Consider the following 16,702-nt stretch of genomic DNA (forward strand, 5'->3'; position numbering starts at 1 on the left):
TTATATATCATTTGTGATCAATTTTTTGCTTAATTAATCTCAAATATTGTATTAATACAATTAACTTGTTTATAATCCGTCATATCCATTAAAATTCAATCGCGTAAAGAATGAAGATCAAACAGATATTTGAGCTATGAAATTAGACTTTTACCATCGAGTTCTTATTTGAGCTATGGAGATAAAAGTTTTTTTCTTTGCCACCCCTTTCAATTGCCATTTCAATATCATTAATTAACTAAAAGAAATTTTCATCAATTTACAAACACATTATATAGGAGTTATACAATATCTATCATTTTATCTTTGTTAAAGACCAAGTCATATCTCTAAAGTTATTTTTGGCTAATCTTTACCGAGTAAATATTATTTTTATCACTATTCGATAAGCTTATGTAAAAAATTAGCAGGCGAAGAGTCTCCACATACTAATGTGGTTAACATTTTGGTTATTATTAATTCATTTAAATTATAGAAGTATCCACAAATATAAGATAACTAAAATATTCTTAATAATTATAGCATCATAAATAGTTTCCAAGTGTATTAACGTAAATTAAAGTAATAGCTAACAATGGACTTACCATCGATAACAAAGTCATTAACTTGTGATGCGATATTATAGCTAGTCTTTTGATAAGACTAATTAACCTCTTTAGCATCTCGTTTTCTAGATTTAAAAAATTTATAATAAAATCCTTAAAGTTATGAAAGTAAAACATCTAACTTGGTTTACTTGAACACTATAAGTTTTATCGATGGAAGCATGAAAATGATAGACAAAAAGATAATTTTAATATTTCAATTATGTTTTTTTTATAATGATAGATAATGATATCATTGGGGGCCGTGGATACCTATTATGGATGAGGAGAGAGAGTGATGACAAGATGTGAGATAAACAAAGAGGAGAGAGGAAGACACATATGTCGATGCTCTGTATCTGCATTAATACTGCTCGATAACTGCATCGTTACTAACGTAGATGTAAAGCGACAAAAGGACCGCTCAACATTTGCATCAGCACCAACACAGATGCAGATACAGAGTGCCACTTAGCATCTACAAGCACTGATGCAAATGCAGACGTAAAGCGACGTCACTCTGCATCTATGTTAGCACCGATGCAAATGCACAACGTCGACATCTGCATCGTCCTCCTCCTCCTCTCGATCGGCTTCAAGCGGCTTTCATCGCTTTGCATTTGCATTGACGTCGACACAATTATCGAACAGCATCGCTGTAGATGTCAAGCAACGTCGATGCAAATGCCAAGCGTCGACATTTACATCGTCCTCTTCCTCCTTTCCATGTGCCTCATCTCTAGTCATCACTTTCACTCTTCATTCATAACAATCATGCATGGCCCTCATTAGCGTTGTTGTCCGACACCATCGAAAACGTAATTGAGATGTTAAAATTATTTTTTTGTCCATTATTTTCATGTTTCCATCGATAAAATTGATGATATTATAGTAAATGAAGTTAGATGTTTCACTTTCAAAACTATAAGAATTTTAATATAAATTTTTTATATCTAAAATCTCATAATAAGTATAATTATAGAAGATAACATGTAATTAGCCCTTTGATAATATAATTATTTATTAACTTAAAATTCTTAATAATAAATTAATTGTACTACATCGGAGTTGTTATAAGTCAATTCACTGTTAACTAAATCAAGATATTATAGGATCAAAAAGACACCAAAATTAAATTTAAATATGAAAAATTAATTGACATAAAATTATCATGAAAATTATTTTAGTTGCTTTAGATAAATAATAATTATCACATGCAAATTCACGTGCACGTGATCTAAAAGATAATAGGTAAGAGAACATGTTCATTAACTTTTGGTGAGTTGGTGACCGACGCATTTCCATCACATGAAGGTGTTCTCAAGTTGTGGGACTCCACAGTGTTGCTTCATGATAATTTTGATTAAATGATTCTTTAATCACACATTTAATCATTATTTTGATTAAATGATTTCACTGTAGACTTAAGCATCAATTTCGTGGAAACAGTGATGTACCGTGATAGTACCAACCACTTGGCCTGTTTACAATAGCACGCAACACCCACCATCGGATCGCTTGATATCTGATCGAGCGTCAACATCAAAGCATCCACCACCCAAGTGGCCATTGGCTGCGAACAAAGAAGAGCCGACCGCCATTGGCCACGAAGGCCCGCTTCAAAATTCGTGCGGATGCGCACGGGCTCTCCGTAGACGACAACAGAGGGATAAGTACGGTAGACTTCCGCTATCGGTGCCGCGTCAGCTGCCACCACAGACAACGTTTTCGTTAACGAAAAAAAGAGCATCAACAAGATGGCAACAAAACAAGCCACAGTAATTGTGGTGCAAATCCATGGGCGGCCTTGGAATCATAGCACCGACCGCTCTCTCTCTCTCTCTCTCTCTCTCTCTCTCTCTCTTAACGAAGAAGAAGCACCATGACCTTTTCCTTGCTTACGGATCTCTTTGAGCTGCATCCTTACCAACCCCCACTCGTACGTAACAACAACAGAAAACAAACATAAAACACTTCCATCAGGAAAATGGACGGTTGATCTCGTTGTCCGCATGAAGAGGCCCTATGGGATGGTGCGGTCGTCATCTCGCTCCATAAGTAGAGAGGTGCGGCGGCGCTGCGGGGGGTTGGGGAGGTAGGTCGGTCGTCGAGGAAACACAGGACCATGGCGGAAGGGTTCAAGATCGAGCAGAATCACGGGAAGAGCAGGGTCCGGGTCGCCAGGGTCTGGAGGAGGGTCGCCGGCTCCGGCCACGTGATCGTCGAGTGGAACGTCGGCGTCGGTCTCTTCTCCGACTGTCTCCCCGCCTACACCTCCGCTGACAACTCCGCCATCGTCGCCACCGATTCCATGAAGAATACTGTGAGATTGGACCTCCTTTTTCTTGGTGTCGAATCCGAGTGCCCCATCGATGAGATTCCAAATCTCTTCCTTTTTCTTTGGGGGGAATGTTTGATAGGTATATGCGAAGGCGAAGGAGTGCACGGAGGTCATGTCGATGGAAAGCTTTGCGGTTCTTCTCGGGAGGCACTTCACCTCGCACCATCCTCAGGTAAATGGTGTTTCCTCCTACGATTCCCGATTCGATTTCTTGTGCTGCGGATTTTTCTGGGGAAAGAAGAGTGAGCTATGGGTTTGATCCTTGTAGGTGACGGCCGCCGTGATCAATATAGTTGAGAAGCCTTGGGAGCGGGTCGCTGTCGACGGCCAACCCCATTCGCATGGTTTGGCTACTTATCTAGACGAATTCTTATTTGTTTGGACTCTCTGCTTCTCTTGGTGTTGTCCCCAATTTATGAACTCTGTTTATTTACTGTATCATATGCTTTTTCAGCTTCTCTATTTTGCTAGAGATAGAAGAAATAGTTTCTTGCAGAAAGTTTGAAGTTGAACAAAGTGAACATATCAAAATTAAGTTGTGTTCTTGCATGATTATGTTTAGGATGACCATAAGAAAGGGTGTGGAGTTTAAGGAATTTTATGCCTATCAGAGACCTGCTACCAATGTTTTGATGTTCTGCAAATATCCTTGATATATAATATTTGATTTCTAGTGTACTCATTAAAGTGAGATGGCAGAGTTCATATGGGCATGGTATTAGGCTAATATTTTCCTAATAATTTCCTTCTTCATGGAGATGATTCCTGTTGCCAATACCATCCATATGATTCTTTATATTTCTTATTTTGTTGCTCTTAGGATTTAAACTTGGTTCTGAGAAGCATACAACAGAAGTTAGAGTTGAAAAATATGGCACTTTGAGTGTAACTTCTGGAATTGAGGGACTAGCTCTGTTGAAAACAACACAGGTATTTTCTTAATTGTGTACTTCTAGCCTTTGGTTTTTTATGACTAATTGTCTTGTTTCAATCTTTCTTCTGCACGATTCTTGGACTTGTTCTTTTGATTGGTTTTTAAATCATGTTGCTGACAATGAAGCTCACTAGTAAGTGGAAACTGCAACTAAATACCTCTGTCTTAGCATCTGAAAGAAGACACCCAATTTGCTTGCAAGACAACCTCTTTCTTCTTTGTTTTTGTTGTATGTTGGAAGAGGAGGGACATAAATGGCTGATTAGGTATTGTTGCTTTAATTAAACCATAAAGGGTGGCCTTAATTTTATCCTCCTTCCCTTCCCTCTCTCTTCCCCACCAACTAACTCTGTTGGCCAAGATGTGCCAACTATGAATTAAATTTTAGATAGAAACTAAAGTTTTTGCACTGAAGGTAACAAAAACAAGGAACCTGTATGGATGAGATTTGCTTATACATAAAATAACTTTAATTAGTATCCAGTGAAATTCCGGCACCACTACCAACCATCTGACTTCGACATGATCTCTAGGTCTGGGGTTAGTCCTTGATCCATCAAATTTAAGACACTTCATCAGGTTTTACATCTCAGCCTCCTCTTTTAGGAGTGCATCACTTTATGCTATAGTTTAGCTATTCCTTGACTTTATGCAATTTAAGCTTCAAGGTGGCATGGAAGGCCACTGGTCTTAGGTTTTGATAGCTCGAATCGTTTCATTACCCGAGTTCCAAATTAAGTGAATAGAGTGTTTGCAGTTTCTGTCAGATCATTGGTACAGAGGGACATCTCTCAGGTACTCCTACTTTTCCATTCTGTTCACTTTGTTGATAAAGACTTGATTGGCAGTATGTCTGAATAATTCTAACCTCTATTTAGTTAGATATCTTTTCAAAGGCATTTTTCATCAAGTATTTGCAATTTTTCATTACTGTAATTTTCTGTTTGCTTTCTTGAAGAGAGTGTCTCCTAAATCCAAAATTGTGATCCTACTAGATCTAGGATACATAAACTTGCCAAGTGGAGACAGGAGACATTTAGGTATCTTCGAAATGTGGTTCAGGAAGAAGCTTACTATTTTGGAACAGTGATTCACTGAGCATGAGAACCCTTCTATTCACATTTATACTATTTTGGAAGAGGGCTTCATGCCTGTACACTGGAGGGCACAAATTTTACCTTCCCATTATAATAGTATGTGTGTGGAAGAGCACATTTACAATTACCTAAGTTTCATTTAGATATCATTGAATAAAAGATAATCTTATATGGATGAACGGTATCTAGTATGTTTATGTAAAATATCAGAGGTGCATACTAAAAGGATACAAAATAAATAATGTTCCTGTTTTCTTGCAGTCAGGGTTTGAAGGATTTGTAAGGGATCACTTTACGCTTCTTCCAGAGACAAGGGAGAGGATGGTAGCAACTGAAGTCACTGCTGCTTGGAGGTCTTATCCTATTTCTTCTGGATTACCTTGGATCTATATTATATTATTAACTCTTGGACATCCAATTTAGCTATATATGTTACAAAGAAAATAGAAAAAAAACGTTGGCAAGGGCAGGGAAGTGTTTCTGTTAAGATCTATTGATTTATCTCCTAGGATGTAAACAGAGCAACACATAAATGGTGTGGGTCACTAAAATCTAGAGAAGACGTCGATGGCTTTGAAAGGTGTCATATTTTTTCGCCCTTTTGTCTTTTATACAGGTACCCATTTGCTGACGTATCTGATATTCCTGCCAAGCCATTTTGTTTCACACAAAGGTATCTGGATGTCAAGAAAGTTCTAGCAGACACCTTCTTTGGTTCACCACTCGAGGGTGTTTACAGTCCATCGGTTCAGAACACACTGTACCTCATGGCAAAAGCTGTTCTTAACAGGTTGCTCTCTTGTTTATTAACTTCTTTTCACTCACTATGGAGGTCGATTTTAGTTGCATTACTGCTATATTAAAATTTTACTTGGTATGTTTTCAGGTTCCCTGATATAGCATCGGTTAAGCTTAGAATGCCAAACCTCCATTTCTTACCAGTCAACTTATCAAGCAAAGATAACCCAAACATGGTAAAGGTGGGTTGCAACACCAATTCTGTAAGATTAGACGACGGATGATATCTTGAGTTCTTGACATTTTTGAAATTGCATCAGAATGAAATTTGAAGCAATTCCTCATATTTAACAGTTATTGTGCTACACTTCAAAGATCAGGAAGTAAATTATTTTCAAGAAGGCTTAAATTTATTGGATACAATTCCTCAATTCCATAACGTTAACCATTTTTCTTATGATTTGCTCAACAACGTTAACCATTTTTCTTATGATTTGCTCAACTCGACATCATGTTGACTAAAGACAAGTTCCTGACTTCTTTCCATTCTCTTTGCAGTTTGCTGATGATGTCTACATGCCAACCGACGAGCCACATGGAACTATAGAAGCAACAGTGAGTCGCACCATGTCCAGGTTGTAAAGATTGATCGCGTGCCACACTGAAGTAACTGCACCAGAATAAAAGCCTTTAGGAGTTGCCCTTGCATGAGCTGCTATCCCAGGCTGCTTGATCTCAACAATGAAGCCTGTTGTCATCGGCTCTTGCTTGGTCTTGTAGTATTTATCATAGGGGCTAAGATGTCAAGTGTAGCAACTATGGTGGTAGAAAGACTTTCCAATTGTGTTTTCTTGTGATGGTCAAAATATTTAACTCATTTTTACCTTCAATTAGTGGAAGAAGAAAATGTTTCTTTGCAGAAATTTGTGAAGTGTGTATCTGTATGATGATCATACCATTTGGTCTTTTTTCTTTTTGCTCCACTAAGGAGAGAAAAAATATTCATATGATGTACAACAATAATCACTGTTGGAGGTATGTTGTGATCATTATATATCCTTCGACACCGAGATTACTTTATCCATCAACAACAAAATCTAAGTCTCTCTGCAAGATGTAGTGTTCTTAGTCTGTCCTTGTAATAAACTATGATTAATCTTCTACACACCAAGCTAACTCCTTTTAAGTAATTGCTACAAAGATGATAATCAAAGTTGCACCATGAAACTACTGTTACAGTCAATGTTGGATGCACGTTTAAGGACCAAAAGACTTCACATCCGTATACAACAGCAGACCAGAAAGCAAAGAGATGATTACATCAAGAACATGCTGGTCTACTGTTACAGCTCGAAGAACAATAACCAATGATGATGATGTGCAGTCACAAGAACACAGAGTGATGATCAAGACCCAGCAGCTTCCTGGTCTTGCGCAGGAACAACTCCCTTGATTTGATCAGCCCTGGGAGGAACCCGGTCATTGTCGTGAAAGGCAGCTGCGCCACCGCGTCCTTCTTCCCCAAGGAGACCATGGTTATCGAGACTGTGGGCCTGTACTTGCTCAGCTTGATCTCCTTGTTGCCCCCTTTCAGCAGCAGCTTCAGGTTCTTCGCCACCACCATGGCGTGCCTCTGCGCAAGCACTCCTTGCTTGCGTTCCTGCAACCAACACCCACAAATAATGCAGAGAACGATGCCTTGAGCAAATGATCACTGTCTGAAAGCTTGCATGCCTTTGCAACATAGAAAGTAGAAGCTTCAGATGCTCTCTCTCTCTCTCTCTCTCTCTCTCTCTCTGGGGGATAGAATTATACTATGTTGATTGCCTATGGAAACAGTGGCAAGTCAAGGATAGACAGAAGAAGGCTTCATGACATGAGAGGTGGTAATGTGAGGCACATATAGATGTGAGTGAGACAAAGAGAATTAAGGGACTTACAGGTACATCAATGATGTCTCCGATGGCAAAGATATTGTTTCGGCCTTTGACTCTCAAGTGTTCATCAACCATAAGCTGTCCATACTTGTCCATGGAATCCTTTACGATCGACTCTCTCATCCATGAAGTCCCCAAAGGTCTTTTCACACACACATAGTGGCAGTCAGCTGCAATGGCTTCTCCAGCTGAAGTGATGTATATTCCATCCACCTCAGATACGGAATCCAAATCCACCGACTGCTCCAACAGCACGTCAACATTCTTGGATCTCAACCAGTCCAAGGCTTTGTTGCCTGCTTTGTGCCCTATGAATCCAAGCAACCGTGGTCCGTTGTGGACCAAAGTCACCTTCTTATCTGGATACACTGATGCGATATCTGAAGCAAGTTCGACGCCGGTTGGCCCTCCTCCGATCACAAGAACAGAGCTCGAAGTCCTCATCTTTATGTTCGCTGAGATTGAACCGAAGCAAATTAGCAGGTAAAATAACATAGCAAACAATGAATTGGGTGCGATGAGTATTGAGATGGAAAAGTATTTTGGATGTTAAATCTTGCATCGGTAGCTTTCTTAGGATGAAATGTGTTGCTCGTGTCTGCATTAGGACGAAACAAAGCCAATATGCGGGGGGGGGGGTTAAGACGCATGCCTTCCTTGAACTTTTCGAGTCGGTCTTTCCTGCACTTGGGAGAAGAAGCTACATGGCCAGTAGCGACAACGAGGTAGTCGTACGCCACTTGACGACCATCGGAGGTGATCACATCCGTGTCCGTGATGTCGACCGCGGATGCCGTGATGACTTTGCCGTTGATTAGGTAATCGGTGTGGTTGATGATCGCCTTGTCCGCAACCGCGGGATCCACCATGGATCTCATCGTTGCCCACGGGATCTCGAAGTACTCCTTCCTGGTGTCAAGACGTCGGAAGATGAGGGGAATGTGGCATGGGGAGGGAAGGGAGGGTTAGTGCGTACTGGTCGATGAGGATGACGTCGGCGTTGAACTGGAGGGACTTGGCGATGAGAGAGCCGCCTATACCGCCTCCGACGACGACGACGCGTTGCCAGAGTTGGTTGCCGCTGCGGCCGCTGCTGCTAGAGATGCTGGAGGGGTCTCGTAGGCAGACGCCGGGATCGCTAGAGACGGAGGTGGAGCGGGGGGTGGTGAGGCCGCACTGGGGCGAGCGGTCTCCTTCCATCTCTCTTTCTTCCACGGCTGCGTTGTGTGCATTCCCAAGTCAGAGGAAGGAGGGGGGAGGAGGAAGAATAAGAAGAGGGAGGACGAGCTGGTGGAAGGAGGAATAAGAAGAGAGAGCGGAGCGGATGGGCGCGCGAAGTTGGCTCCGCTTCCGTCGCTTGTCTTCCCGCGTGGACCGCAGAGAGCCTCCTTAGGATCAACTATTTTCTTTTCTTTTATTATTTTCTGACCAAATTATATATACATGTCATATTTTAAAATATTATATATATATATATATATATATACCTTCAAATATTAAGACCTTTGCACATATCACTGCATATAAAAAAAAACTTAAAGTACTCCTAAACTTGTAACAATATATATATATATATATATATCCTTTGATGGGATTTAAATTGACCTGAAATTGATAAAGCTAAGCTAATAATGATAGACTAATGTGGCCCTTCAAATCAACTAAGGACACAGCAGTCACTACTATTTTGGCTCAGCCTCAAACAAATACAAATACAAAAAAAAAGAAAAAGTTTAGCCTATTCAATAATGTCTGGGTTGGAATCTATTATTGGATATTTACCTAATAAAACTTGGAATGTTGCTTTTATCGATGGTTTAATAAGATCCGTTCCAATTACAACAACTATTAGCCACACTGTCTATTTGTGGTATTCTACCTCTTGTTTTTGTCCCAAACAAAAAAATTATAATAACTATTTTGTATTCACTAATTTTTATAGTAATAATCGTTAGATTTTGTGGTTCTATCTAATTGATAAGATATATTACAGATCTATCCTATCTAATTGATAAGATATATCATAGATCAATTAGATTATTAATTAATAAAAAAATCTAATTAAGAATTAAGATGTATTTTTTAGAAGACGATGGAAAGAACTCTCCTAATTACTTATTATAGACCGTTATGTTTTAATGTTTCAATAGTTTGTTAGGCATATGCACATTATTTCTTTTTGTCTTTAATTTTTTATTTATTTAATATGATTTTTCTTCAAGAGTTAGATTCCGATTTCATTTTCTACGGAACTGTGGTCAGGTCAAGTAAATGCATTACAACTCTTTTCTTTGATCAGTCATCTCACTGCACTACAATTCTCCTTGAATGCTCTGAAGCATTTCCAATTGAGTTTAGATTTGGAAGTAAGATATCTCCATCCAAAGATACAGTGCACGTTCATGGGTCCTTCGTTGATGAATCAATCATGTTTGGGACTGTAAGGCATATTATCGAACACCTACCGTGCAGTAAAACAACCAGCAATGCAATATACATTTCATAATTATATTCACAATGATAAACTTCATTCAATTCAAGCAAAAAAAGGGGTTCGAACGAGCTACAGATCGGTATCCAAACTTGCGAGCCAAAGAGGCGATCTTCTCAGTGGAGAAGAAGAGCTAATGCGTACCTCCAGTTGGGCATTGAACTGCTCGTTGTTTGGCCTCAGCAATGCGGGCAGTGGGAAGGATGCGCCCTTCTCCTTGCATGACTGATGCCTCGGCCTTATCCTGTTCGCCAAGCTGAAGGAGAAGTACTGTGGGAAGTCCCTCAGCTCGCGGAGCTCCCCCCGCATCTCCGACACGAAAAATTGCGACTTGGGCCTCAGATTCTCCTCTATGCTGTAGCAGAAGAGCTGAGGAAACCTCCTGGCCATGGCCCGAGCGTCCCGATACGAGAAGCCGACCTCTTCCAGGAAGTCGAGCCTGGGGAGGAGCTTCTCCTCGACGCTGCAGGAGAGCAGCGAGGCATGCCGCGCGATGGGCGCGACGCCGAGCATCTGGAGGAAGTAGAGGGTGGGGCGGAGGCGGCGGGCCACATCGGAGACGAGGAGGCGGGGGCGGCGACCGATGACGCGTCGGAGATCGCGGCCCTGGACGCCGGCCTCGCGGAGGAGGAAGGCGACGGCGGCGGCGAGGTCGGCGGGGGCGGCGGTGAGGATCTCGGGGCACATGCCGCAGGCGCGGCGGATCTCGGGGGCGGCGAGGCCGAGGGAGCGGAGGAAGTCGACGGCGACGCGGAGGTCGGCGAGGGGAGCGGCAACGAGGGCCGGGTGGGCGGCGGCTGCGGCGAAGAGGTCGACGCCAAGGGCGTCGAGGAAGAGGAGCTTGTCGCGGAAGGAGGAGGAGGAAGAGGGGGCGGAATCGGGAGGCAGAAGGGGAAGAGTGGGGGATAATTTGGGGGGCTTTTCGGGAAGCGGGATGGGGGTATGCAGGGAAAGGCGAGCGGCTCTTGGACTGGAAAGCAGAGGGAGGCGGGGCTGCACAGGGGCATTCCGGGAAAGAAGGGTGGTGGGGATTTGGGGAACTTGGCGGAGGCCGCGGTAGGAGCAAAACGGGAAGACCTCTTCCATGGTCTCTCTCTCTCTCTCTCTCTCTCTCTCTCTCTACATGGTCTTGAGGCCTCTTTAGGTAACAGAAGCTTTCCTGGGGCGACAAACTTGAACGAGAAGACGAGCGAAAGGATATATCTGCGAACTAGCGGCGGGAGTGGAGACACGTGGAGACAAACGAGTGGTCGATGTCTGCCACGCGACTTGAAGCCTCATCAAAAATGCTGACGTGGCTTCCGATTCAAATCACTCGGAAGTTGGCTTGACCGGACCGAAAGCGGACCGAGATTTCACGCAATTAGGCCCATTTGCCCTATTAATTTGAGGGGGGCTTTTTTGTTCTTTCAAAATCACAATATTTATGTTTTATTTCCTAATAAAGATTATCGGAATTGAAGTCAGTATCTTTTTCCCCCTCCCAATTTTAATAAAGCTCTATTATGAAGGGATAGCGATGGATTATATATAACATGTGGATTTTGACAGTGCCATAACCAAGAAGACTAAAGATAGGGCGAATATTTCACACCAATCGCATCAAGACATGTGGATCTCAAATTCAGATGCCACCTAAGCATCGAATCTCGATAAATATTTTACGACCATATCCCAAAGATGACACGAACTGTCACGTCTGTGTTTGGAAGCCGATACCGACATCTCCTTTCCGAAATGAATCTGCTCGGATCGATTTCATTGTTACTGGTTGACGACCAAAATGCAATAACATCTGGCAGAACGCATACAGGAGAAACACATGCATGATTAGCATTCTGTAGCAGATTAATTTGAAGATGCTGTTTGATGGTGAGAGAAGAAGTTACCAGGATGACACAAGCAATTGCTGCCCTTTGGTTTCAGAAATATTCTGCTTACCAATTCGAGAATGGAAGCCTACAGCAATAGCCTTCAATTGCATCCAAGCCTGTGGGTGCTCACAGCTGAGGCAGCAACAAGATGGATGATGGATGGAAAGGTGCTGGTGATGACAATAATAGATAACTTGGATTTTGCTTAAAATATCTGAAAAAGCTAATACATCAACCATAATGCAGTAGTAACAAGGTATAACAAATCAATTAACCACCATTCCTTGCACTTGGAGAAAGCTAGTCAAACTACAAAAGAAATTGAAGGACTTAGTTGTGTTTTTCTCATCCAAAAGAAGTACTCAAAGAAAGCTTGGCATCAAGTCCATGTTCTGCGGCACCTACTAAGTTCAACTGCTGCTTCAGTGTTTTAATTGGGTCTCCTAATGTTAGTTTATGGTAAGATAAATGCAATGTTCATATTAAGGGAATGCACAAACTTTGATCACTAGATTTACAATGATCAGGTCACAACGAGAACGAGCGCTGTAGCTTAAACAAGATTTACTAGCTCTTAGTTTGACTGGAGATATTGCACCCAAAAAGTTCGGACCTCAGCCTGTTGTGCTCAACTATTAAGCTTTACTGATCCATTCACTAAATGAAGCAAACCTATGCGAAATAAGATGTAAGAAACTGCAAACAATGCTAAACTGATAGTTTCCTTGACAAGTATACCGAACAGGTATTACAGGGACATGTAGCACTTTGCATTTGCAAGTCTTGTTTACAAAATTAACTTGTAAACAAAAACTATGATATCATGTCAGCATAGTGGTGTCGGTGAAGGAGAAGGAACACGTACAACAAAATGTACAAGAAAAAGAACAATGACTGTATACATATTACATAGCATGACATATAGTTAAAAGTTAAAAGAAACTCAAGCAGACAGTTTAGAGTAATTGTATCATTAAAATATTGCATGTTAAATAATGCCTATAAATAAATCATGAATGGGATTTTCAAACTGGCTTATATACGACGAAACAGCTTTCAGTCATAATCAAAGGACTAGCGTCATTAACATAAATTTGAAAGTTTGTCATGAGATACAGCATGCACAAAAAAGAAAAACATATAAACTAACAGCTTTCTATTTTTAATGCAACAACAAAATATGTATCCTTTATGGAATATTAGGAATACTCCTGATGAACTATTGCGTATTCACCACGCAAGAAATATGACAAGACTTGCTGCCAAATAACTTGTAAATTTCTTGGACATTAGTTGAGTATCTGCAGCCTATAGTTCTTGTTCACATTTTTTCACTCAAAGTATTTCCATCATCATGCACTGAATTGTTAATGCCTCGGCAATGCAACAACTGCTGTTTAAGGCTCTGCACAAGATCATGGAGTTGTTGAATGCTTTTTTCTTGTGATAGAATTATCTGCAAAAGAAAGAATTTTAACAAGTATGATAAGCTAGGTGCTGATATGAGGATTATGATTTTATATTGCCCCTAATGTATCATCAGAGTACTGTTTATTTTACTTCATCGAAGCTAAAGAACCAATAGCACGAAAAATAGGAAAGTCTTGGTTCATATGTTTATCTCGTGCAGGGGTTGTATTAGCATAAGAATGAATAAGAAAGAGTGGAGGAGGACGGGAGAAAAGAAAGCAGCTCCTTTATTTTAGTTTTCCTGATTCTCCTCCCTCCCTCCTTCCCGACCATGAAAATTGGATTATTATTGTCATGTCAATCATCATGGGATCCAATCTGAGAAAACTGACCCAAGAACTTGATCATAGATTCAAAATGCTTTAACCTAAGTTAATAGTAATGATCGTTTATCCCTCAAACCAACACAATTCTTCTCCCACTACTGATATGGGACAACTGGAGGCGTCACACAGTGAGTAATCCTTCATTGCAAAGCACAACTTAAAAATCAAGAAGGCCCACAGTTTGACACCCACTTCCAAGATAAAGAAAATCTAAGCAACGATGAAACCTGCACCGAAACAGAACAAGCTTATGCCATGTAAAGAGAAGATCACCTTATCAAGCACTCCTTTGATATTCCCTTATAACTGGATGATTTTGGCAAAATGGACGAATTGACAAGCTTTGAATAAGGAACAATATTCATATTGAAGGAAAAAAAGAATCAAGAAGCCAACAAAACAGCCTCAATCATAAGTTGGCTATGTTAAACATGGAAAAACAAGGAGAGAGATGAACAAATACATTCTTTATGAGTTAGAACAAGGGCCAGCCCATGGGTCGAAGATGATTGTGTGAATTAACAAAACATGCAAATTTTTATGCTCAAAGGCGGCATAATTAAAAGCAAATTACTTTCCACAAAACCAACTGAGAAAGGTACTCCATTTAACACAAAATGATAGATGCTTACTTTCTCTTTAACAACCTCTTCACTGTCTAACATGCGTTGCTTCCTTCGCGACACAACAGGATTGGCTTCAGCTTCGGTGACAATTTGTTGCCTCTGCTCGAAGTGTGTTACCATGATCAGTAACCAAAATAGGAAAACGAGCAGGAGAGGTCTCGACAACATGGTAAACAACTGTCACAACTCCTGCAACCAAAAACGTACATCAATCATACGTCAACCAGGCTGTTCCTCTCACTGCAATCCTTAAATCACGAGGAGGGAAGCATCCAAACAAGCACGAAAACTAAAAGAAGACATTTGTCGAAGATGAGCAAGAAAAGGCGGCAACTTGCAGAGATGATTCTTCAGAGATGCTCGCAGTACACAAGACCGGTAGAAACTTCAGCAAAAACCTTGCTTTCGAGCAAAGATGACCATCGATCGATTTAGCGTCAAATCAAGGCGAATCACATCCCAAATTATCGATCAAGAAAACTAGTTAGGGAGTACCGAATCCAAGGAAGAACAACTCACGGAGAACCCCATGAGATATCCGGAATTAGGCCTTCGCTTCTGCTTCCTCGATCGACGATGAGATGAGGCTATCCGGCCCGGGCGTAAAGGCGGCGTCAGGCGACGAGGCTAGGGATCGTCCCGCAGGATCATGTGGGGAGTTTAGGCTTACGATTTGGTGTGGTCCAAAGCTGGCGCTGCTTCGCGTCCCACTTAAGCAACGACAGACCGGTGTGAGCCGACATCGTCAGTGGCGACTTAAGCCGCGTGCAAAGCGGCGGCGTGACGGCAACTACGCGGAGGCTTTTTGAAGTCCCTCCGACCCATCCATCTCAACCGTTCACTTGAGATTAGTGAATGGTGGGCCCCACCGTTAGGTCTGTTGGACTAATGATGACCGTTCATCTGACCAGTCAACAATTTTAAAGCACAGAAGAAATATGAGCTTTCTTTTTCGGTTTAATGCACAGAGTCGCACAGAATACATCATTACATAACCACATGAGAGCAGCACAAACACATTCAAACATCTATGGCATCGTAGATTGACCACATGAGGAATGGAGTCAACTGCAGAGCAGAGTCACGGAACCATGAAACGAGAGACGCGCACGAGAGAAGACCACCAACATACGCTTCTTAATGCTTCCGCATGACCAGAGCAGACATGACGACCAACACCATGAAGAAGACGACGGCTATGAAGGACGCCACGACGGCTCCGCTGATGCTCTGGCAGAAGCCATCGAACCGCAGGCAGATGGCCACCCAGTTGGCCTTGGAGCTGCCGTTGTGAGCCAAGTACACGATGGCCGTCGCCGAAGAAGCCGCAGCGATCGTCAGCTCCATCATGACCTGTAATGTTAGGAAGAGATCCGTAATCTATCAAGAACAAAGGGATAGGAACTTGAGACGGTGATCAGCGACTCACTGTGTCGAGGACGAAGAGCAGAAGCCTTGGACCGATCGCTTGGGGCCGAACCATGGCGGCTAGGGAGAAGGGGAGGGAGAGGACGAGGTAACCTGCTGCGATCGCATTCCCCACCACGAAGAACCTGCAGAAAGCAAGCCCATGCAAACCGGTTGAGATCATGGAAGTGGCCTTTCAGTAAAAGTGGGTAGATGTGTACTGACGTCAAGGCAGGGAGATCGGCGAAGTTGGCATGGAACTGGAAGAACTGAGTGAAGAAAGGGAGAGTCTCATCGGTGGTTCCCATCATGATGGCGGCGACGAGCGTAGCAGCTATCGCGCAGAGCCGTAGAAGGAAGTCGAAGCAGGCTACGCCTCTCTTGCACCCCCCACCAGCGGCCTTGGTCTTCCTGAGAAGGAAGGGGAAGCGTCGATCTTTAGGGGCGGGGGCGGCAGCAGGAGGAGGTGCCGCGGGAGCCGGAGCAGCAGCAGGGGCTTTTCCTCTGGCATCGGAGTCATCGATGGTGATCGCGGTGGCGGAGGGGGCGGCTTCGCTGGTGCTCATGCTGGGAGCTGGATCGGGAAGAAGGGATCGGATGAGGCAGTGATGAAGCGTTGGGGTGGAGGAGAGAATATATACAGGTGAAGGAAGCTGGCGGCCGCCGAGACTGCAGTGGAGAAGGTGGGAACTCAATATTAATAGGAGCTTTGTGAAGTAAGTTGGAGGTGGTGGTGCAGCTCGAAGGAGCAGGAAGAGCCATTAGCTATCACCTAACCTGCATTCAAAGCTACAAATCAATTTTATTTACGTTCTCCCTGTTAATGTGGGAGAGAAGAACAATCCTTTGCATGGGTAGAGAGAGGTTTCACGTTTTA

The 16,702-nt window shown here is 42.4% G+C and overlaps 4 protein-coding genes and 1 long non-coding RNA gene across 5 annotated transcripts; 1 reads left to right on the forward strand and 4 right to left on the reverse strand.

The window, feature by feature from the left end:
• Positions 1-2,550: 2,550 nt before the first annotated feature.
• On the forward strand, positions 2,551-6,617 carry LOC135633562 (uricase-2-like). Its single transcript, XM_065143160.1, has 8 exons — positions 2,551-2,907; positions 3,005-3,097; positions 3,194-3,269; positions 3,746-3,855; positions 5,218-5,309; positions 5,573-5,746; positions 5,843-5,936; positions 6,253-6,617. Exons 1-8 carry the CDS (start codon positions 2,710-2,712, stop codon positions 6,334-6,336), a joined length of 921 nt encoding a protein of 306 aa, XP_064999232.1. The 5' UTR covers positions 2,551-2,709; the 3' UTR covers positions 6,337-6,617.
• Positions 6,618-6,896: 279 nt separating this feature from the next.
• LOC103979579 (uncharacterized) lies at positions 6,897-8,848 on the reverse strand. Its single transcript, XM_009395753.3, has 4 exons — positions 8,608-8,848; positions 8,284-8,540; positions 7,635-8,086; positions 6,897-7,354 (listed from the first exon to the last, which is right to left on the reverse strand). The coding sequence occupies exons 1-4, from the start codon at positions 8,829-8,831 to the stop codon at positions 7,079-7,081; spliced, it is 1,209 nt and encodes a 402-aa protein (XP_009394028.2). The 5' UTR covers positions 8,832-8,848; the 3' UTR covers positions 6,897-7,078.
• Positions 8,849-10,098: 1,250 nt separating this feature from the next.
• On the reverse strand, positions 10,099-11,302 carry LOC103974166 (protein SEEDLING LETHAL 1, chloroplastic-like). The gene has a single exon (XM_009388927.3). It carries the CDS (start codon positions 11,206-11,208, stop codon positions 10,195-10,197), a length of 1,014 nt encoding a protein of 337 aa, XP_009387202.2. The 5' UTR covers positions 11,209-11,302; the 3' UTR covers positions 10,099-10,194.
• A 1,682-nt stretch (positions 11,303-12,984) lies between these two features.
• Positions 12,985-15,130, reverse strand: LOC103979092 (uncharacterized). The gene is made up of 3 exons (XR_671219.3): positions 14,938-15,130; positions 14,425-14,607; positions 12,985-13,452 (listed from the first exon to the last, which is right to left on the reverse strand). It is a non-coding gene; the product is annotated as an uncharacterized LOC103979092 (long non-coding RNA).
• A 206-nt stretch (positions 15,131-15,336) lies between these two features.
• Positions 15,337-16,439, reverse strand: LOC103979091 (casparian strip membrane protein 1). Its single transcript, XM_009395119.3, has 3 exons — positions 16,051-16,439; positions 15,848-15,971; positions 15,337-15,771 (listed from the first exon to the last, which is right to left on the reverse strand). The coding sequence occupies exons 1-3, from the start codon at positions 16,389-16,391 to the stop codon at positions 15,556-15,558; spliced, it is 681 nt and encodes a 226-aa protein (XP_009393394.2). The 5' UTR covers positions 16,392-16,439; the 3' UTR covers positions 15,337-15,555.
• Positions 16,440-16,702: the final 263 nt, after the last annotated feature.

The sequence above is a fragment of the Musa acuminata genome, chromosome BXJ3-3 (assembly GCF_036884655.1).
Source record: "Musa acuminata AAA Group cultivar baxijiao chromosome BXJ3-3, Cavendish_Baxijiao_AAA, whole genome shotgun sequence".
NCBI classification, from domain to species: domain Eukaryota; kingdom Viridiplantae; phylum Streptophyta; class Magnoliopsida; order Zingiberales; family Musaceae; genus Musa; species Musa acuminata.

What these genes read in the sequence shown, in the direction of transcription:
- LOC135633562 (XM_065143160.1), top strand. Translation starts at nt 2,710, where the DNA reads ATGGCGGAAGGGTTCAAGATCGAGCAGAATCACGGGAAGAGCAGGGTC. An exon ending in TCACCTCGCACCATCCTCAG is followed by an intron (nt 3,098 to 3,193) that starts GTAAATGGTGTT and finishes TGATCCTTGTAG; the next exon opens with GTGACGGCCGCCGTGATCAA. An exon ending in CTCTGTTGAAAACAACACAG is followed by an intron (nt 3,856 to 5,217) that starts GTATTTTCTTAA and finishes GTTTTCTTGCAG; the next exon opens with TCAGGGTTTGAAGGATTTGT.
- LOC103979579 (XM_009395753.3), bottom strand. Translation starts at nt 8,831, where the DNA reads ATGGAAGGAGACCGCTCGCCCCAGTGCGGCCTCACCACCCCCCGCTCC. An exon ending in GACGTCATCCTCATCGACCA is followed by an intron (nt 8,541 to 8,607) that starts GTACGCACTAAC and finishes TCTTGACACCAG; the next exon opens with GAAGGAGTACTTCGAGATCC. An exon ending in GAGACATCATTGATGTACCT is followed by an intron (nt 7,355 to 7,634) that starts GTAAGTCCCTTA and finishes TGTTGGTTGCAG; the next exon opens with GAACGCAAGCAAGGAGTGCT.
- LOC103974166 (XM_009388927.3), bottom strand. Translation starts at nt 11,208, where the DNA reads ATGGAAGAGGTCTTCCCGTTTTGCTCCTACCGCGGCCTCCGCCAAGTT.
- LOC103979091 (XM_009395119.3), bottom strand. Translation starts at nt 16,391, where the DNA reads ATGAGCACCAGCGAAGCCGCCCCCTCCGCCACCGCGATCACCATCGAT. An exon ending in GCCGATCTCCCTGCCTTGAC is followed by an intron (nt 15,972 to 16,050) that starts GTCAGTACACAT and finishes TGCTTTCTGCAG; the next exon opens with GTTCTTCGTGGTGGGGAATG. An exon ending in TGCTCTTCGTCCTCGACACA is followed by an intron (nt 15,772 to 15,847) that starts GTGAGTCGCTGA and finishes CTAACATTACAG; the next exon opens with GTCATGATGGAGCTGACGAT.